Raw genomic sequence first — 21962 nt, 5'->3', positions numbered from 1 at the left:
TAAACAATGGGTTGCGAGGGGACAGTTTGCTATAGTTCCACAGCACACCCACCGCCAGAGCGCTGTGACCCCACACTCCCGCTTCCCAAAGAGAACCACCAGAGTTCTCACAAGCCTTACAGTTTGTTTGCTTCTTTATCCCCCCGCTTTCATATGGATCAGGTCTCCAGATTCCACATCCCCAGCATGGCTCAGAGGCAGCTCTCTCTCTCCTGACAGATCCTGCCTTGCAGACAGACAGACAGACAGACACTCCTAGCACCACAGGCCACAGAGAGAGTGAAACCATCTGGTAGTTGTCTCTCGTCTCTTCACTTATTTCGCTAAGCATCATCACCTCCAGTTCCATCTATTTTGTCCCAAGGCCATCTTTTTTGATGGCAGAGTAGTATTCCATGGAGTATATATCCCATAGCTTCTTTAGCCCGTCACCCGTTGACAGGCATTTAGGCTGCATCCAATCTCTGGCTATTGCTGAGCCATCTCTCCCGATTCACACACCTCCCACCCCAAGAAATGAGATGTTACGTGAAAAGGCAGCAAGGAGCAAAATGACTCTATCCTGTCATCACAACTATAGAAAAGTTCAGTGAAGCTGTATGCTGCCTGATTACTTAATTTTATTATTTTTATGTGTCAATCTATTTATTTATTTATTGGAGGACTGATGGTTTACATTCAACAGTAAAATACAATCGTTTGTCTGTGTGTAACATTTTTCAGTTTTCCACATAACAGTTCAACCCCCTCTAGGTCCTCCTCTGCCATCATGTTCCAGGACCTGAACCCTCCCACCCCACACCAGAGTCTCTTACTTTGGTGCAATACACCTACTGTGATTATGATTATGGTTATGATTATTAGCCTCGAGCTCCTGGTGGCCGTTTTTTTACATCCCCCCCCCATTTTATTGGGTAGGATAGAGAGAAATTGAGAGACAAGGGTAAATAGAGAGGGAGAGATAAAGAGAGACACTTGCAGACCTGTTTCACTGCTCATGGAGCTTACCTCCTACATGTGGGGAGCAGGAGCTCAAACCCAGGTCCTTGCGCTTGGTGATGTGTGCACTTAACCAGGGGCACTACCACCAGGCCCCCACTGCTTTGTTTTTCTGACATGATGTGCCAAAGTCCAGACTGGACTGACAAGAAACGTGGTGAGAACGCAGGTGATCTGATCCTTCTTCTTCTAGCGTTTGCCCTTCTTCCGTAGCCAGTCAACAGCGTCAGGTTGAGCCTGATGTAAAGTTTCGAGACCTCCTTTGAATCTGGAGAGGTGGCAGTCGTTGACTATGTGGGTCATAGTCTGTCTGTAGCCGCAGGGGCAGTTCGGGTCGTCTCTGGCTCCCCAGTGATGGAGCATAGCGGCGCACTGGCCATGGCTTGTTCGATAGCGATTGGGTGCCGGGGCGTCACTGTGCCTGGTGAAGAAGTCCTCACTTTACTCTAGACGGCACTTTGAAAGGGGGTCCTGGGCTTTCAGCTTCCACAGACATGTCAAGGCCAGGACATGGCCCGCCCTCACCATACAGGCCTCCTGTCCACTCTGCTCCACTGGCTGTGCTGGGGCCTGAAAGCTGTTCCCCCACTTGGACTGACCCTGGCCCTCCTGGCACTGAGGCTCTCTCCTCTGTTCTCTGGAAGCACGCCCCCCCCACACACCCTAGTTCCTGGAAGAAGCCAGGTCCCTTTAGGCTAGAGGGCTCAGTGCCAACAGAGGCAGGAGGTTCCAGACTTGTTTGTGAAACCTCGAGCTCCAGGAGTGGGGGAGCTGGGCTAAGTGCCCATGTTACTACCCCCAGCCCAAACAGGCTCAGAGCTGCCCTCACGGGAGCAGGTAGCGCTGGCCTCCACAAGGGCTGAAGAGCATTGCGTGATGTCCCCACATCAGAGGGCCCAGCCCATGAAACAGCGTAGTGAGCGTGGCAGGCCAGGCACCTCTCCTCGCACGCTTAACCTGCTGCGCTACCTACCACCCAACACCCTGTAGTCCTATTATCCTACAATCTTGTAAGACAATATTACATCACTAATAAAAATTATTTTTAGGGAGTCGGGTGGTAGCACAGCAGGTTAAGTGCATGTGGCGTAAAGCACAAGGACCAGCATAAGGATCCTAGTTTGAGCCCCTTGCTCCCCACCTGCAGGGGAGTCGCTTTACAGGTGGTGAAGCAGGTCTGCAGGTGTCTGTCTTTCTCTCCCCCTCTGTCTTCCCCTCCTCTCTCCATTTCTCTCTGTCCTATCCTACAATGACGACATCAATTACAACAACAACAATAAAATAACAAGGGCAACAAAATGGAATAAGTAAATAAATAATAATAAAAAATTAAAAACAAACCAAACAAAGAAGCAAAAAAAATATTTTTAAAGAAGTGCTGTTTCAGGCCAGGGATGTAGCTCAGTGTTAGAGCACATAGCCTACACATAGAAGGCCCTTGGTTTTATCCCTGGCATAGCACATGCACATGTGAACAGATACATATGTACCCCTTAGGAGCTTGGAGACAGCTCCCCCAGTAGAGCACAAGCCTTACCATGTGTGAGGCCCAAAGTTCGATCCGCTGCACCACATGGGATCACCATGAATGGCACCAAGGGAAGCTCCGTGGATGGTGGAGCAAGGCTGTAGTGTCTCTTCTCTCTCTTTTCCTGTCTCTGGAAAGCCCTGTGCTCAGAGGCCCCTCAGTGTTCCCCAGGACACAGTGCTGGCTCTGCCTCTCTTCTGGAAAATGGTTCAGAGAGGCAGCTCTCTCTCCTGAGATAGATGCTGCCTTGCAGACAGACAAACAAACACTCACCCCCAACACCACAGACCACAGAGACACATCAGCACAGATAATTTATTGCAGGCCCGCTCCTCTACACTGGTGGGCTCCTGTGTATGCTCAGGAGTGTGGAGCATGTGAGTGAGAGGTAGCGGGTATTGAGGGAAGGTGGGGGACAGACCTGCGGCATGGCTGTGAGGACTGGTGAGCTGGCCCCTCTGCACAGGAAGCTCAGGGTCTGCAGCCTGCCCTCCCCCAGCTTCCTCCCTCCTGGTCCTGCTTGGCGGGAGTGGGGAGGGAGCTCTGGATCTGCTGGGGCTGCTCTGGGGGCTTCACTGTAGGATCTTGAGGCAGGCAGGCAGCAGGGAGGGGGCCTTGGCTGGGGCGGGGGTGCTGCCCTCTGTAGCGTCCAGCAGCTGCTGCATGTAGCAGGAGGTGCCCAGCAGCACGTGGCCCGTGGCCTGCATGCTGAGCAGCGCCCAGCGCAGGGCTTCCCTAGGGATGAGAAGGGGAGTCAGGACACCTGCCGACATCTACCCTGCTCCTCACAGATCAGGACTCAGCCAATGGCAGAGGGGCAGTGGCGATTCCTGCAACTGGCCTCCACCAGGAAACAGGGCCCTCCCCAGCTGCTCAGGCAGATTTTATATACTTATATAAAATATAATATATATTATAAGTATAATATATTATAAATATTAATATATAATTATATATAATATAGTATATATAGTATATTATTTATTGGTAGAGAGAGCAGAGAGAATTTGAGAGGGAGGGAGAAATACAGATGGAGAGAGATAGGGAGACACCTGCGGACTTCACCATTCTTGAAGCTTCCCCCTATAGGTGGGGAGTAGGGGTTTGAACCCTGGTCCTTGAGCATGATAACATGTCTGTTCTACCATGTGCACCAATGCCTGGTCCCCAGACATTTGTTTTGTAAACGACTGACTTTAAAAGGCTAGGAGAAGACTGGTGGGTGGAGTGAGTGCCTTTCCTAGTTCAGGCCCTGGCACCCTGTAGAGCACCATGGACACACTGGAGAAGCTCCATGGATGATGGAGAGATACATTAGCCTCTCTCTTTCTCTCTCTCTCTCTCTCTCTCTCTCCCCTCTCTCTTATGCTGCAAACAGAGAACTTTAAAAATTGACTAGGAAGGCTACTTGGAGGTATCCTGTATGCCAAAGTCCTGAGGCTCATCTCCTAGTGATACAATAAAAAATAAAATGAAATAAGAACAGGGTCCAGAAGGTAGCTCAAGCAGTAGAGTACACATTGTACCATGTGCAAGGGCTGGGGTTTGAAGCCCTAGCACTACATGTAAGCACCATACACAGGGGAGGCACCATGAGCAGAGGAATGGGACTACGGGGCTGCTTCTCTCTCTCTCTCTGTCTCCCCACCTCCACTGACCCTATTTCTGAGATTGAAAGGAAAAAAGATTCTACTGGAAGCAGTGGAACCATGATCCTTACTCTGGTCCTTATGTACTATGTGTGCTTAACCCTCTGCGCTAACGCCCAGCCCCCTACTGTAAGTTTTTTTAAGTTATGCCTGTAATGTGTGATCATGCATCAAGCTGGAGACCTGAGATTTTTGTCAGCTGGGTAGCCATGAACCAGAAGGAAATCTGGCATATGCTACCAGTCTCAAACTTCAAAAACATTATGCTCGGTGAGACTCGCCAGGCATGGACAGCCAAGCAGTGTATGACTCCACTAGCAGGGAGGAAAGTCCCTAGAGCAGGCGGGCACATGGGCACAGAAGGCAGAGAGGGCAGAGGGCACCAGGGGCTGGGTGAGGGGCGTGAAGCAAGCTTTTTAATGGGGCCAGAGTTTCTGACTGAGATGATGAAAAACTTTTTGAAATGGATGGTGGTGAAGGTTGCACAAGAAAGTAAACAAACTTAACAGCACTGAACTGGGCATTTGGGAGGTGGTTTCAGAGGGAGCTGGGAGGCCTGGAGAAATAGCTCACTTGGTAGTGCGCTGCTTTGCCATGTGATGACCCAGGCTTGAGCTGATCTCCCCCACTACATTGCAAGAAGCTTTGGTGCCGTAGTCAGCCCTCTCTCTCTCCCTCTCTCCCTCTCTCTTCCTCCTCCTCCTCCTCCTCCTCCTCCTCCTCCTCCTCCTCTTCTTCTTCTTCTTCTTCTTCTCTCTCTCTTTTTCTTCTCTCTCTGCCTTTATTTCAATAAAATAAAATGGATTGGGAAGTGGTTCAGTGGTTAGAGCATACACCTCAAGAAATCCTGGGTTCTGGGAGTCGGGCTGTAGCGCAGCAGATTAAGCGCAGGTGGCGCAAAGCACAAGCACGGGCATATGGATACCGGTTCGAGCCCCGACTCCCCACCTGCAGGGGAGTCGCTTCACAAGCGGTGAAACAGGTCTGCAGGTGTCTGTCTTTCTCTCCCGCTCTCTGTCTTCCCCTCCTCTCTCCATTTCTCTCTGTTCTATCCAACAACAATGACAGCAATGATAACTACAACAATAAAACAAGGGCAACAAAAGGGAATAAATTTAAAAAAAAAAGAAATCCTGGGTTCAATTCCTAACATAACATGGGAGCACCATGTTTGACATCAGAGGGAGCTCCAGGGATGATGAAGCAGTGCTCCAGTGTCTCTTCACTTTCTCTCTCTCTCTCTCTCTCTCTCTCTCTCCATACTTATTGGGCAGGGAAGGCTGCTCAGTACTACTACCATGCACAGGATCCACATAAAATAAGCAAATAAATACTGATTTTTCTTTTTTTAATCCTTTTTTATTATTTATTTATTTTCCCTTTTTGTTGCCCTTGTTGTCTTTTTCATTGTTGTAGTTATTGTTGTCGTTGTTGTTGGATAAGACAGAAATGGAGAGAGGAGGGGAAGACAAGAGAGGGGGAGAGAAAGATAGACACCTGCAGACCTGCTTCACCGCCTGTGAAGCAACTACCCTGCAGATGGGGAGCCAGGGGCTCGAACCGGGATCCTTATGCCGGTCCTTGCGCTTTGCGCCACATGCGCTCAACCTGCTGTGCTACCGCCCGACTCCCGATTTGTCTCTTTTCTGAGAAAGAAAGAGTCTTCCACCTGCCAGGGAACCTGCCTGAGCTCTTGTGACTGCTGTTTCTTTCTTTTCAATGCTGACGTTACTGTCTTTAGGTGTGAGACTCCCACTTCCCCTAAACGAACTGACTTTGAAGGTTGGAACCTCTTGCTCTCAATTTTGAAAGCTTCAAGCCTGGGGCAGCAAGCCCAGACCAGGGAAGACATGAAGGCTTGGAGCTTAGCACCAGCTGGCACCTGCCCAGGATTCAAGGCCAGTGGCAGCCCTTGGTGCAGACACGGACATTAGAGAGGGAGCCTGATGGTTTGACCCTCTCCCCCCAACAGAGCTCCTCAGGCACCCCTGAGGACAGGAGGATATAATATCTTCATTCCGTCAACAATTACTTGAGTCACTGTCATGTGTCAGCCCGTACCAGGAACTGGAGGTAACAGACTGGTTGGTGTGATAAGGAGCCTTGAGAGACAGCCTCTGAGCCGGGCACAGTCCCTTCCTCAGGGAATACTAAGCAAAGCCAAACAGAAGGAGCGAGACCGGCCACAGATGAGCAGTGCTCTGGTTTCTCTCCCTCTTATAAAAATAAATAAATTGGGAGTTGGGCAGTAGCGCAGTTAAGCACACATGGCGCAAAGCACAAGGACCGGAAGAAGGATCCCAGTTTGAGCCCCTGGCTCCCCACCTTCAGGGGAGTCTCTTCACAAGCAGTGAAGCAGGTCTGTGTCTTCCTCTCCCCCTCTCTGTCTTTCCCTCCTCTCTCCATTTCTCTCTGTGCTATCCAACAACGACAACATCAATAACAATAATAACTACTACAACAATGAAAAACAAGGGCAACAAAAGGGAAAATAAATAAATATAAAATAATAATAATTAATAAATATTAATAAATAAATAAAAATAAACACATAAGTCCCCGGGTTTGGCAAAGGAGCTGATGTCCCTTCAAGCTTGAAGGAGAGCAGCCTGGGGCCCCAGTGCAGCCCTGGAGCTTCGCAGCACCGACACCCGAGCTCCATGAGAGCAGCGAGGGCTTCCCCAGCTGCCCCACGACCCCCTGCCCCGAGCTAGCCCCCCACCCCACTCACTTCATCACGCGCTTGGCCCCATAGCAGTTCAGATTGTAGGACAGCGAGTAGGTGCCATAGAGGGTCGCCTTCACATTCAGACACCCGATGAGGTCCTGGGGGTTCATCTTGTACAGATCAAAGGTCACTCGGGCCACATCAATCTTCCTGGTGGGCTTCTGTGACGGGGACAGCTGGTACCTTGAGCCCTGCATCAGGATGGGCAGGTGGTGGGCACCCCCCCCCCCCGGTGGGGAGGGATGCTTCCTGCTGTGCTCCCTCCCTACCCCTGGGTGAGCCCTTGCCTGTTCCAAAGCTGGCCGCCACTTCTGTCCCTTGCGGAGGACCATGAAGACCGTGTCGTCGGCCAGGGCCTGAAAGTATTCTTCCATCTCCACGGCAGTGCCATCTTCCTCCAGTACCAGGAAGAATGGCTTGTCAGGCAGCTCCAGGACATCCCGGGCCTGGGGGTGAGGTCCGTGCTGTGTCTGCCCTTCCCCAAGCAGTCCAAGGCCGCACTGCACCCTCTCAGCAGAGGGGATCCAGCCTGGAACCCAGGCTCATGCTGGGGAGCCACCACACAGATACCCTTCGTACCCCTTTGGTTTTTGTTTTGCTCCCAGGGTTGTGGCTAGGGCTCTATACCTGTGTGACTCCACTACTCTTTTTTCTTTTTAAAAGAAGGGGAAAGACAGAAAGAGGAGAGATACTGCAGCACTGCTCCACCACCCATGAAGCTTCCTCTTGCATGCACTCACATGTGGTGCTGGGGGCTTGAACCTGGGTCCTTGCACATGATAAAGTGTGCACTCTACCAGATGAATGAGCTGTCTCCTCGCCCCTTATGTGTATGGTTTTTAACTGAGATATAATTCACTTAACACAAACACCACCCTTCTAAAGTATACAATTCAGAGACCAGGAGAGAGCTGAGCAGCAGGACACATACCTTAACGTGCTTGAGGCCCTGGGTTGGAGTCCCAGCTCTGCCTGGAAGCTCTGTGGATGGCACTGGAGGATGAGCATGGGTGGTGGAGCAGTGCTGCAGTGTCCCTCCCTGTCTTTCCCACTTCCCTCTATTTGCCCCTAAATTTAAAATGGGGAGACAGCATAGTGGTTCTGCAAAAGACTTGCATGCGTGAGGCTTCGAGGTACCAGGTTCAGTCCCCCACAACACTGTAAGCCAGCGCTAAACAGTGCTGTTTAAAAATAACAATAGCCCAGCGGGTTAAGCGCAGGTGGCGCAAAGTCCAAGGACCAGAGTAAGGATCCCAGTTCGAGCCCCGGGCTCCCCACCAACAGGGGTGTCGCTTCACAGACGATGAAGCAGGTCTGCAGGTGTCTGTCTTTCTCTCCCCCTCCCTGTCTTCCTTTTCTCTCTCCATTTCTCTCTGTCCTATCCAACAACTACAACAACAATAGTGTAACTACAACAAGGGCAACAAAAGTGAATAAATAAACATTAAAAAAAAAGCGTGAGGGAGTCAGGCCATAGTGCAGCAAGTTAAGTGCATGTGGTGCATAGCACAAGCACCAGCGTAAGGATCCCAGTTCCAGCCCCCGGCTCCCCACCTGTAGGGAAGTCGCTTCACAGGCGGTGAAGCAGGTCTGCAGGTGTCTACCTTTCTCTCCCCGTCTTTGTCTTCCCCTCCTCTCTCCATTTCTTTCTGTCCTATCCAACAACAATGACATCAATAACAACAACAATAATAACTACAACAACAACAACAAAAAAACAAGGAAAACAAAGGGGAAAATAAATAAATATAAAAAATAATTTTTAAAAAAGTGTGAGGGGCAGGAGGCCACTAAGAATTAAGAGTGCATGGGGAGGGAGTCGCGTGGTGGCGCAGTGGGTTAAGCGCACGTGGCGCAAAGCGCAGGGACCGGCGTAAGGATCCCAGTAAGAGCCCCCGGCTCCCCACCTGCAGGGGAGTCGCTTCACAGGCGGTGAAGCAGGTCTGCAGGTGTCTGTCTTTCTCTCCCCTCTCTCTCTGTCTTCCCCTCCTCTCTCCATTTCTCTCTGTCCTATCCAACAACAAAGCAACGTCAACAATGGCAATAATAACCGCAACGAGGCTGCAACAACTAGGGCAACAAAAAGGGGGAAAAATGGCCTCCAGGAGCGGTGGATTCATGGTGCAGGCACCGAGCCTAACAATAACCCTGGAGGGAAAAAAAAAAAAAAGAAAACAAAAAAGAGTGCATGGGGAGTCGGGCGGTAGCGCAGCGGTTAAGCACAGGTGGCACAAAGCACAAGGACCGGCATAAGGGTCTTGGTTCAAGCCCCCGGCTCCCCACCTGCAGGAGAATTGCTTCACAAGCGGTGAAGCAGGTCTGCAGGTGTCTTATCTTTCTCTCTCCCTGTCTCCCCCTCCTCTCTCCATTTCTCTCTGTCCTATCCATCAACGAAGGTATCAATAACAACAACAATAATGACTACAACAATAAAACAATGGCAAAAACAAAGGGAAAATAAATAAATAAATATTTATTTATTAAAAAAAAGAATTAAGAGTGCATGAAGCCCTGAATTCACTCCCCCAGCACACTATATAATGTACATCCCCCAGTGGCCTGGGGGGTGGGGGGTTACACAGTGAGCAGAGCACCAGACTTGAAAGCATGAGACCCCCCTCCAAGTTTGATACCTGACATTAAATGTGCCAGAATTGCTTTGGGGTCACCTCTCTTTCTCTTTATTCCTCCCTCTATGTATATAGCTCTATCTTGTGAAATAAATCTTTTTTTTTCGGGGAGTCGGGCTGTAGCACAGTGGGTTAAGCGCAGGTGGCGCAAAGCACAAGGACCGGCATAAGGATCCCGGTTCGAACCCCGGCTCCCCACCTGCAGGGGAGTCGCTTCACAGGCGGTGAAGCAGGTCTGCAGGTGTCTATCTTTCTCTCCTCCTCTCTGTCTTCCCCTCCTCTCTCCGTTTCTCTCTGTCCTATCCAACAACAACAACAATAATAATAACTACAACAATAAAAAACAACAACAAGGGCAACAAAAGGGAATAAATAAATAAAATAAATATTTAAAAAAATTTTTTAAATCTTTTTTTTCCTAGATGCATCTTTCTGGGGCCAGGCAGTGGCTCACCTGGTTGAGAGCACATATTACAGTGTGCAAGGACCCAGGTTCAAGTCCCTGGTCCCCACCTGCAGGGGGAAAGCTTTGTGAGTGGTGAAGCAGTGCTGCAGGGGTCTCTCTCCCTCTCTATCACCCCCTTCTCTCTCAATTTCTGCCTCTATCCAATAAATAAGTAAAGATATATATATTTTTTATCTCCAGGGTTATTGATGAGGCTCGGTGCCCACACCATAAATCCACTGCTCCTGGAGGCTTTTTTTTCCTTTTTTTAAAATTTATTTTTTAACTTTATTTATTCCCTTTTGTTGCCCTTGTTGTTCTATTGTTGTTGTTATTGATGTCGTTGTTGTTGGATAGGACAGAGAGTAATGGAGAGAGGAGGGGAAGACAGAGAGGGGGAGAGAAAGATAGACACCTGCAGATCTGCTTCACTGCTTGTAGAGCAACTCCCCTGCGGGTGGGGAGCCGGGGGCTCGAACCGGGATCCTTACACAGGTCCTTGTGCTTTGCACCACCTGCGCTTAACCCGCTGCACTACTGCCTGACTCCCTTTTTTCCCCTTTTGTTGCCCTTGTTATTTTATCATTATTGTGGTTATTATTGTTGTTGTTACTGATGTCGTTGTTGGATAGGACAGAGAGAAATGGAGAGAGATGGGGAAGACAGAGAGCGGGAGAGAAAGATAGATAGACACCGGCAGACCTGCTTCACCGCTTGTGAATCAACCCCCCTTGCAGGTGGGGACCCGGGGGCTCAAACCTGGATCCTTAAGATAAAGATAATTAAAAAAAAATTAAATACACCTTTCAGTTCAGTGTAACCACACAGCTGTGCAGAGAACATTCTCAACTCTGTCCTTAATGGGAAAGCTCCTGTGTTCCTCAAATCCATTGGCAGACATGTTTTTTTGGCTCAAAAATCCTTTGGTACAGACCTGGGACCAGCATCGGGCCAAGGACAATGACCACACCTAACCCAGGTCACTCTCCAGTGGACAGATGCAGACCCCCTTAGAGAACACGGCCTCCTCCCCACCTGCAGGGAGGTTGCTTCTCAAGGGGGGAAGCAGCCTCACAGGTGTCTCTCTGTCTCCCTCTCTATCTCCCCCCTCCTCTCAGTTTCTCTCTGTCCTATCTAATAAGATGGGGGGAGGGAGGGGTACGGCTGCCTGGCTGCCTCTGGGTTCCCAGATCAGACGCGGTCATGTGACCAACTCAGGCCCTTCTGCCGGATACACAGCCAAACCCAAGGACAAGCGACTCACAATCCTCAAGACAGCTGGGAGCAAAGAAATCAAGGAACTCTCCCAGACTGAAGGCGAGGAGAGACACAGGATTGACCAGAACACTCAATCTTGGCCAGGGTCCCTTTGTCACCGAGGACATTATCTGGAGAACTGGTGACAAGAGAATCCAGCTTGGGCTTAAAGCGTGTGATGCATAAGATTGTATTTCCCAAATGTGACGTCACCAGACATGTCACCAGTCACCAGAACTGTCCTGACCTCCAGCCCCGCTCAGGCCCAACTGGTGACCTGGGGTCTGGCAGCCCTCTCAGCTCTCCTCAGGCCCGGGCGCCTGCGGTGCTCAGCTGACACCCTCACCTTGCACAGCAGGTCTTCCAGGCTGTGCGCCATCACACCCTTGCGCATGCTCCGGTCAGCGCTGCTCAGCTTGCAGGGCCGGGCTCTGGGGGTCTCCGGGCTGGGCTCCGGCACTAACTGCTCCGTCACCACCGAGGTGCTCACCGCCACGTACCTGGGGCAGGTGGACGGGAGTGAGGAGTGTGAGGGTGCTTTCTTCTGCATTGGGCCCTCATCCCCCCAGGTTATGCTCCTCCTTGACAGCCTCCCAGCAAGCCCACTAGGGTGGGGGGTAAGGGGGCCACAGCTAAATTAAACTGGGGCTCGGCTCTGGAGGTGGCACAGTGGATAAAGTGTCAGACTCTCAGCACGAGGTTCCGAGTTCGCTCCTCAGCATTGCATGTGCCAGAGTGATGCTCTGGTGTTCTCTCTCTCTCTCTCTCTCTCTGTGTCATAAAAATTTAAAGAAATAAAATTTAGGGGGTTGTGTGGTGGTGCACCCTGTTGAAACCACACCTTACTACAGGCAAGGACCTGGGTTGGAGCTCCCACTTCCCACGTGCTGAGGGGAAACTTCACAGGCAGTGAAGCAGGTCTGCAGATGTCTCTTGTTCCCTCTCCTCCTTTATCTCTCCTTCCTTTCTTAATTTATTAATATCCAATAAAATAGAAAAGGTGGGGGGGAGGGAGAAATGGTCACTGGAAATAGTGGGTTCATAGTACTGGCACTAAGCCCCCCAAATCACCCTGGTGACAATAAAGTAAATAAATAATTATGATAATTAAATGAAAAACAGAGTGTATTCCCAACTGTCACAGGGCTCGTTAGTCTTGGGGGTGGGGTCCTCTTAAAGTGCAGGTTCTGCTTGCACAGGTCCAGCTGAGACCCGAGCTTCTCTGTCTAATCCAGTCCCCAGTCCTGTGGAGGCCGCGTCGGCTCTCCCCCACCCCCGTCCTCCTCTCCCCCTCATTCTTCTACTTGCAGAGTGAGGATGGCCAGAGCTGAGCTCGGTGTACAGTGACCCTGAAACCTAAGCCATCGTGGAGCCAGTGTGGAGTCAGGCAGAGCCGAGTTCAAGTCCTGACTCTGCTCTCCATGTCTTAGGTGATTGGGAAAGACCTCCTCTGTGCCTCAGTATCCCTGTCTACTGTTGCAGTCCTCACTCCCCAAAGAGGCCATGAGGTTTATGTGAGATGGTGAATGAGAGCCCCTGGGGCCTGGGAGGTGGCTCAGAGGGTGAGGCTCTCATACCTGAGGTCCCAAGCTCAACCCTCACTTGGCATGTGCCAGAGTGATGCTCTGGTCCTCTCCACCCTTCACCCCATGAGTAGTAAAGGTTTAAAAAAATTGAAAGTCAGGGGCCAGGTGGTGATGCACCTGGTTAAGCACACATGTTACAGTGCACAAGGGGCTCAAACTGGAGTCTCTATCGAATAAGTAAAGACAATAATTTTTTTTAAATAAAAAAATGAAAGTACAGTGGTCCGGGGGGTGGCGCAGTGGTAAAGCTTTGGACTCTCAAGCATGAGGTCCCGAGTTTGATCCCCGGCAGCACATGTGCCAGAGTGATGTCTGGTTCTTTCTCTCTCCTCCTATCTTTCTCATAAATAAATAAATCTTTAAAAAAAATAATAAAAGTTCAGTACAGAGTCAGTCTCTCTCTCCCCCTCCCTCCCTCCTTTCCTCTCTCTCCTTCTTCTTGTCATTCTTTCTCTCTTTCTTTCCATCACTGGGGTTTGGTGCTGACACTACAAATCTACTGCTCCCTGAACAATTTCCCTCTCCTTCCCTCCCTTCTTTATTTCTCTTTTATTGGACAGGACAGAGAGAGATTGTGAAGGGAGGGGGAGACAGAGAGGGAGAAAGACAGACATCTGCAGACCTACTTCACTGCTCGTGAAACTTCTCCACTGCAGGTGGGGACTGGGGATTTGAACCCAGGTCCTTGCTCATGGTAACATGTGCGTTCAAGCAGGTGCGCCACCTCCTGCCCTGAGTCTACCTCTTTTTGCTCACTGTGTAGTGTTGGGCTGGGTGTGTATATGATGGGCAGGGGGGCGCAGCTTGTTCAAGCACAGAATCATCTCAGATCTCCCTCTAGCATGTGTGCTGAGTGGCCTGCGCCCCTGTCATCCGTGGCTTGTCCCTGTGCCTGTCCTGTCCCCTGGGGCTGCTCACCTGGAGAGGGACCTGGGCGACAGCAGGCTGAGGGACTTCATGGCGTAGTCCATCCTTGTCAGCTGGAACGTGCTGGACCTGGGGAGGAGGCAGAAGCAGCTGGTGAGGGTGGGGTGAGGGGTGGAGGGGTGGAGGGGTGGAGTGTTCCTCATCTGCTACACAGCAATGCCACCCCCTTCTGGCAGGCCCGCTGTGCGGGTCCCCTCTCATGACACACACCACGTCCCCAGCCCCATGCCCAGACCACTCACTCCATGCTTCCTTGACCAGAGCTCCGGTCACACTGACTGCGGTCGGTCACGGGTCACAAGCCAGGACCAGAGGCCCTGCCTGTCCAGCCCTGTCCCCGGGGGCAAAGTCCGAGTCTACGCTGGCAGGATGTGAATCATACTGCCTCCCGCTGAGGGGATGTCCCTCGCTCCCAGTCCTGAATCCTTGAGGCCCTTGGCGGCCAGGCAGGCTTAGGACCCCAGGGCACCACTGCAGCCTAACTCCCTGCTGAGGCTTCCCACCAGCCTCAGAACTTTCTGGAAGGCGGGATAGAGGGCATTTCTGAGCACCTGAGGGGAGCCGATTTATTCATGTTGTCCAGTGCTCACCACATTTGACTGAAACAGCCTCTGTGGTCGGGCCACTGCTGACCGGACTGGACAGGACAGCTCTAGCTGGCCGCCACCCTCTCTCTCTTCCTCTCTCTCCTTTAAACTCTTCACTCTGGCTCCCAGGAAGTTCCTTTACCTCAGGGCCTTCCTCCAGCCCTTGGAAAGACATCTTACATGGTCCTCAGTCTCCCCTCCATCTGCCCTTCCTACCTCCCAGCTGGTGGGCCTCAATGTCTCTCTCTGTCTCAGCTCCCACTACCAGGAATGTTCTCTCTACCTTTAGCCCTCTGTGCAGGCCTAACAAGAAGGGTCATGAAACAGAAGCCCCCTCCCCAGCCAGGTGAGGGCCCTGCTTCTTTCCTACCCCTCGGGGACCCCCCAGGCCAACCCTGACTGGGAAGCCCTCTCTCTGCCCACTCTGCAGCACCCAAGGTGGCGAGCCCCCCTCACCCCTCTTGGAGGGAAGTCTGCCAAGCCCCATCTCACCTGCTCTTTCTCCAGAGCCTAAAATAAACCCTGGACCTCTTACCTCCCCTTCACTGCCTCCTAACCTCCTGCAGGCCAGCCCTGCCAGCAGGCCCTTCCACTTTATCTCCCCTCCTGGGGGCCCCTCCCCCCCGCCAGCAGCCCCAAGTGGGGAAAGGGGCATGAGGAGGCTCCCACCCTGGGGATTTCAGACTGGCCTGGCTTCCAGGAGGCCTGTTTCGAAAGCCTGGGGCCCTAGCAGGAGCAGACTCCACGGGAAACACAGCTGTGGGGGGCAGTCCCCTCCTCCCTCCAGCAACCACCTCTGTGAACCCCAGCTCTTCCGGGTGCCACAGGGGTCCCCACTCCTCTGTGAGAGGGCCGGAGGGAGCATTTCTGAAATGTAGGTGAGAGGCTTTGCTAGAGAGACTCCCATAGTTGACTTGTTTACTTTTAAACCGGTACATGCGCACTGCTCAGCTCTAACTTACAGTAAGCTGCAGGTGACTGAACCTGGAACCTGGGAGCCCCAGGCATGGAAGTCTTGTGTCCTAACCACTGTGCTAGCTCCCCAACTAGAAATGAATCTTGGTGCCCCTGATAATATATCTCTATGTATTTTTAATGATTATCTCTTGATGGACAGAGAGAAAGGGTGCAGAGTTCTGCACCTGCCCATACAGTACTGGGGGTCAAATCTGGGGCCTCAGGCATGCAAGTCCTGTGCTCCGCCCACTGAGCCACCTCCCCAGATACCGTGCAGCCATCTAATAATTGCATTATTATCACAGTGACTGGCGGAAACATGTAGGGTTAAGAGTGTAACATCCTCCCCTCCTGCAGGGGAGTCGCTTCTCAGGCAGGGAAGCAGGTCTGCAGGTGACTATCGTTGTCTTTCTTTTTTTTTTTAAATATTTATTTTATTTATTTATTCCCTTTTGTTGTCCTTGTTGTTTTATTGTTGTAGTTATTATTGTTGTTGTCGTTGTCTCTAGGACAGAGAGAAATGGAGAGAGGAGGGGAAGACAGAGAGGAGGAGAGAAAGACAGACACCTGCAGACCTGCTTCACCGCCTGTAAAGCGACTCCCCTGCAGGTGGGGAGCCGGGTTCGAACCGGGATCCTTATGCCGGTCCCTGCGCTTTGCGCCACCTGCGCTTAACCCGCTGCGCTACAGCCCGGCTCCCGTGACTATCGTTTTCTGCCCCTCTCTGTCTCTCTCCATTTCTCTCTGTCCTATCCAACAACAACAACATCAATAACAACAACAATAACTACAACAACAATAAAAAACAAAGGCAACAAAAGGGAAAATAAATAAATAAAAATTTAAAAAAGAGTGTAACATCCACAACCCAGCAACATTATTCATATGTACACATGCAAGAGAAATAAATGATCATACACACCCACAATTCCTTTTCTTTCTTTTTTGTTTGGGGTGTGGAGGGTGCCAGGGATTGAACCCAGGGCCTCATATATGGGATGCATGTGTTCTACCTCTGGGCTACATCCCTGCCCCCACACGAGCATTCAGATATTATTCACAATAGCCAAATGGAAAGAAGCCAAGTCTGCATGGGCTGTGGCAAAAGAAAGTGTCATTTTCTTTTCTTTTTTTTTTAAAGAATTTTTTTTGTTATTTTCTTTTTTTTAAGTTTTGTTTATTTATTTATTTATTTATTTATTTTCCCTTTCGTTGCCCTTGTTGTTTAACACCGTTGTGGTTATTGATGTCGTCGTTGTTGGATAGGACAGAGAGAAATGGAGAGAGGAGGGGAAGACAGAGAGGGGGAGAGAAAGACAGACACCTGCAGACCTGCTTCACCGCCTGTGAAGCGACTCCCCTGCAGGTGGGGAGCCGGGGGCTTGAACCCAGATCCTTTGCCGGTCCTTGTGCTTTGCACCACGTGCGCTTAACACGCTGCACCACCACCCGACTCCCTTAGAAAGTGTCATTTTCATAACAGGAAGGTCTCCGTCAATAACGATGTCAGGCTCATATGTGGCTGAACCTGGAACACACATGAGAAATCCAGTCACCAAGCCCCTACACCCACTGCTCTATTCAACTGACATGAAATGTCCAGAAGAGGCAACGCTATGGAGACAGGAGAGAGGGACCAACCAAATAGCTCACCTAGACAGTGCACTTCTCTGCCATGTGCACAACCCACCCAGGTTCAAGCCCTGGCCACACTATACTGAAGGAAGCTTTGGTCTCTTTCTCTCCCTCTCTCCTCCCCACATCTGTTTCTGTCTCAGGAAAAATAAATATTTAAAATAATTAAATAAAGACAGAGAAGAAATAGAAATGACCAGTTGCTTAAGCCATGAATACTGATGAGTCTCTGGTGGGGGGAGAGAGAACTCTGGTGGTTTTACCCAGTCACAGTCTGGTCACACCCGCACTACCCTGAGGAGACACTGAGAGCCGGTGACTCGTGCTCTTGTGTGATGTGTGTGAGCTACAGCTCAATAAAACTGCTTTCTAAAGACTATATTTCTTCCTTCCTTCTTTCCTTCCTTCCTTCCTTCCTTCCTTCCTTCCTTCCTTCCTTCCTTCCTCTCTCTTTTTTTTGCCTCCAGGGTTATCACTGGGACCTGGTGCCTGCACTGTGAATTCACTGCTCCTGGAGGCTCCCCCTCCTTTTGTTGCCCTTGTTTATCATTGTTATTATTGTTGTTGTTGCTGTCATTGTTGTTGGACAGGACAGAGAGAAATAGAAAGAGGAAGGGAGGACAGAGAGGGGGAGAGAAAGACACCGGCAGACCTATTTCACTGCCTGTGAAGCGACTCCCCTGCAGGTGGGGAAGACTGTACTTCAGGAGTGATTGGTAAGTAGAGGAAAGGGAGAGACGGAGAGCTCAGAGCATCACTCTGTCGTATTCTGTGCCGTGAACTGAATTTTGGACCATCTGCTTATGAGGCCAACACTCTATCCACTGTGACAGGTCCTGGGCCACAACGCTGAGTTTTGATATCAGTTCAAGCTCAGCAGGCTCACACTACAGGACTCTTCCCTGGAGCGCCTCATAGTGCCTCCCCCACCCACCACACACATACAAGTGTTTGTTAAAACTTAGATGATAAGGCTGGGGAGACAGCATAATGGTTCTGCAAAAATGACTTTCATGCCTGAGGCTCTGAAAGTCCCAGGTTCAATCCCCAGCACCAGCACAAATCAGAGCTGAACAGTCCCCTGGTTGTTCTCTCTGTATCTCTCATTAAAATAAATATAACTTTTTAAAAAAAATTCAGATTGCTGGAAACCAGGTGGTGATGCACCCGGTTAAGTGCACATAGTACAAAGTGCAAGGACCTGCACAAGTATCCAGGTTTGAGCCCATGTCCCCCATGTACATGGGAGACACTTCACAAGTGAAGCAGGGCTGCAGGTTGGCAGGACAGCAGGTCGGCATGTCTCTCTCTCTCTCTCCTCCTCCTCCTCTCTCAATTTCTCTCTACCCTATTCAATAAAATGGGGAAAAAAATGGCCACCAGGAGCAGTGGATTTGTAGTGCTGGCTCCAAGCCCCAGTAATAACCCTGGAGGCAAAAAAAAAAAAAATCACATTGCTGCTGCAGTTGGGGAGATGGCTCAACAGGTACAGTACATGCCTGAACTAGTATGTGGCTCTGGGTTAGAGCCCTGGCACCACTTGGGAGCACCCTGGGCAGCATGGGGGGAACTCTACAGATGGTGGGATAGTGCTGAGGTGTTTCTGTCTATGTGCTGATAGAATGGAAATTGGGCTGGAGATAGTTCACCAAACATGTTCTACGTCATGGGTTCATTCTCAGGCATTATGTTAAAAAAAAAAAGAGGCCAGGAGGTGGCACTAGTGATAAAGTTCGCAAGTTACCAGGTTTGACTTCTTAGTCCACCTGCAGTGGGGAAGCTTCAGGAGTGATGGAGCAGGGTGCAGGCGTCTCTCTCTCCCTCTCTTGCTCTATGTCTCTCTCTTTTTGAAATATTTTATTGGAGCTGGGCGGTGGTGCACCTGGTTGAACGCACATGTTGCAATGCACAAGAACCCAGGTTCGAGCCCCCGGCCCCCACCTGCATGGGGAAAGCTTTGCGAGTTGTGAAGCAGGGCTGTAGGTGTCTCTCTGTCTCTCGCCTTCTCTATCGCTCCCTCCCTCTCTACTTCTGTCTGTCTCTATCCAATAAATAAAGGTTAAACAATTTTTAAAAATAAATATTTTATTTATTTATTTATGTATTTATGAAAGGAATAGGAGGAGAGAGAGAATCAGATATCACTCTGGTACATGTGCTGCTGGGGATCACACTTAGGACCTCATGCTTGAGAGTCCAGTACTTTATCCACTGTGCCACCTCCCGGACCACTCTTGGCTTATTTCTCTGTGTCTCTATCCTAATAAAAATAATTCAGGGGCTGGAAATCAGCTGGCCTGTCAGAGCACAGACTTCACCATGTGCAGGGTCCTGTTTAGAGCCCCGGGCCCAATGTGGAAGTAGCTGCACATGGGAAGCTTCAGGCGCAGAAACCACAGGGTGTCTCTCCTCTCTCTCTCTTTCTCAATCTCTCATCTTCTATCCAAAGAGAGGGGGAGGTTTGCTGGGACCAGGAGGCACAATCCCCTCCCAGTGGAGACTCTGGAAAAAAAAATAGCGGGCAAGATATGAGGCAGTGGATAAGGTATTGAACTCTCAAGCATTACGGCCCCAGTTTGATACCCAGCATCACATGTGCTATGGTGATGTGCTAGTTCTCTCTGTGTCTCACTAGTTCATAAATAAATAACTCATAAAAATAAATGGAAAATAAATAAATAAATAAATGGAGAAAAAAATCTCGGATTGGGGAGTTGGGCGGTAGCGCAGCGGGTTAAGTGCACATGGCACAAAGTGCAAGGACCGGTTAAGGATCCTGGTTCGAGCCCCTGGGTCCCCACCTACAGGGGCATCGCTTCACAGGAGGTGAAGCAGGTCTGTAGTTGTATATCTTTCTCTCTCCCTCTCTGTCTTCCCCTCCTCTCTCTATTTCTCTCTGTCCTATCCAATGACGACGACAACAATAATAACTACAACAATAAAACAACTAGGGCAACAAAAGGGAATACATAAATAAATAAATATTTTTTTAAAACTCAGATTATTGGATGCCACCCCAACTCCCAACTCAGACAACTTAGTATTTCTGGGGTCAAGTCTAAAAAAAATCACCCTTGAGAGGGGCCAGGCAGTGGCACACCTGGTTAAGCGCAGACATTACAGGGCACAAGGATGCAGATTCAAGCCTCTGGCCCCCACCTGCAGGGGGAAAGCTTCACATGTGGCAGAGCAGGGCTGCAGGTGTCTCTTTGTCTCATTCCCTCTCTACACTTCCCCTCCCCTCTCAACTTCTGTCTCTCTTCAATAATAAAGAAAGAAAAGAAAAAAAGAACTGGGTGGAGAAGAAGAAGAAAGAGAAGGGAACACCTGTGACGGGTTACAAGGGTGGGAGGACCCGGGACACACACTGCTCAGCGAGCCCACTTTGTGACCTCACTCCCCTGAACTCTAGTTTGACTTAACAAATGGGAGTTAAAAATAGTACCACCACAGACTGCCGTGGAGATGAAATGAGATAGTCAAGAAATGCACTTGCTACTGAGTCTGCAACTGAGCTGCTGCCACTATTACTGCTACTATTTAGACACAAGTCCTTCCCTTGGCAGTTATGGGTAAAGGGTGGGCCCCTCCTGGGAACGTTCACACCACAAACACTGATCTAACGTCTGTCTGTCCATTGAGGACTTGCTGTTCCATGATCAGTCCATGGGTGACTCAGAAGCTGTCAGTGGCTGACACATTCCTGCAGCCCAGAAAGCAGACAGCAGAAATGACAGCCCCACAGCAAATCAGTAGATACAACAAGATGACCTTGGGCTGATGCAGAAAGCACCTCCTGAGGGTGGTGCCTCAGCAACACCACGATGCTTGAGGGAAGAGGCTGGGAGGCCGGGAGTCGGGTGGTAGCGCAGCGGGTTAAGCGCACGTTGCGCAAAGTGGGAGAATCCCAGTTCAAGCCCCTGGCTTCCCACCTGCAGGGGAGTCGCTTCACAGGCGGTGAAGCAGGTCTGTAGGTGTCTGTCTTTCTCTCCCCCTCTCTGTCTTCCCCTCCTCTCTCCCTCTTTCTCTCCAGAGAGCTGTCCTATCCAACAATGACGATGACATCAATAACAATAATATCTACAACAGTAAAACAACAAGGGCCACAAAAGGGAATAAATAAATAAATAAATAAATAAATATTTTAAAAAATCTTTTTAAAGAGGCTGGGAGGCTCAGCAGGAATTGTTTACTATCCTTGCCACCATTCCAATCAACTTTTTTAAAAATTTCTTTATTGGGGGATTAATGTTTTACAGTAAACAGTAAATGCAATACTTTGTACATGCATAACATTTCTCAGTTTTCCACATAACAATACAACCCCCACTAGGTCCTCTATCATCCTTTTCCAGGACCTGTACTCTCAACTTTTTTTTTTCAGATAGTGACGGAGAGGTAGAGAGGGGGCAGGGAGAGAGAATAAAAGCACAAGGACCAGCATAAGGATCCTCCCCACCTACAGGTGAGTTGCTTCACAGGCAATGAAGCAGGTCTGCAGGTGTCTTTCTCCCCTGTCTTCCCCTCCTCTCTATTTCTCTCTGACCTATCCAACAACGATGACAACAATAATAACTACAACAATAAAACAAGGGCAACAAAAGATAATAAATAAAAAAAATTTTTTTAAAGGGTGTTCTGAGAACCTGCCATAAAACTGTGCTAAAAGGACCAATTCTAGGGATTCTTGGGAAGTGGCTTGTTGAGAGACAGCCCTAGCTTTATCTGCCCTTTAAAAACAAAAAAAAAGGCAGCCTTCCACTACTGGATGGTGCCACTCCTGTGTGGACTATAGATGGTGAAAGCAAGTGATCTCATACACAAGAAGCGTGCACAGGGCTGTATCAGTCTATTGGACCTTTTGAGACCTCTTGTGGTTACTGGATGGGGAAAAGCACAAGCCTGCTGCTGGGCTCTGTAATTTACCTACACAAAAGACAGGGATGTCAAAGTATGCTTCTAAAATCTATTTTAAAGTCTGGGATTCAGTAAAATTAGCACTTTAAAACTATATTTTAACAATCTCTTTATTAT

The 21962-nt window shown here is 49.9% G+C and overlaps 1 protein-coding gene across 3 annotated transcripts; it reads right to left on the bottom strand.

Annotated features, from left to right (window-relative positions):
- Positions 1-2828: 2828 nt before the first annotated feature.
- CIDEC (cell death inducing DFFA like effector c) lies at positions 2829-14939 on the bottom strand. 3 transcript variants are annotated; one of them, XM_060180746.1, is made up of 6 exons: positions 14872-14939; positions 13741-13818; positions 11583-11736; positions 7192-7350; positions 6908-7095; positions 2829-3262 (listed from the first exon to the last, which is right to left on the bottom strand). In XM_060180746.1, exons 2-6 carry the CDS (start codon positions 13791-13793, stop codon positions 3100-3102), a joined length of 717 nt encoding a protein of 238 aa, XP_060036729.1. In that variant the 5' UTR covers positions 13794-13818; positions 14872-14939; the 3' UTR covers positions 2829-3099. The 3 variants fall into 3 exon arrangements, with proteins under 3 accessions (XP_060036729.1, XP_060036731.1, XP_007522344.2); XM_060180748.1 differs by having other exon boundaries at positions 14829-14895; XM_007522282.3 differs by lacking the exon at positions 14872-14939 and adding an exon at positions 13992-14102.
- Between the last annotated feature and the right edge of the window lie 7023 nt (positions 14940-21962).

Source organism: Erinaceus europaeus, chromosome 21 (genome assembly GCF_950295315.1).
Source record: "Erinaceus europaeus chromosome 21, mEriEur2.1, whole genome shotgun sequence".
NCBI classification, from domain to species: Eukaryota; Metazoa; Chordata; class Mammalia; order Eulipotyphla; family Erinaceidae; genus Erinaceus; species Erinaceus europaeus.
Note: the sequence above shows the minus strand (reverse complement) of the source record. Positions and strands in the feature narration are given on the sequence as shown.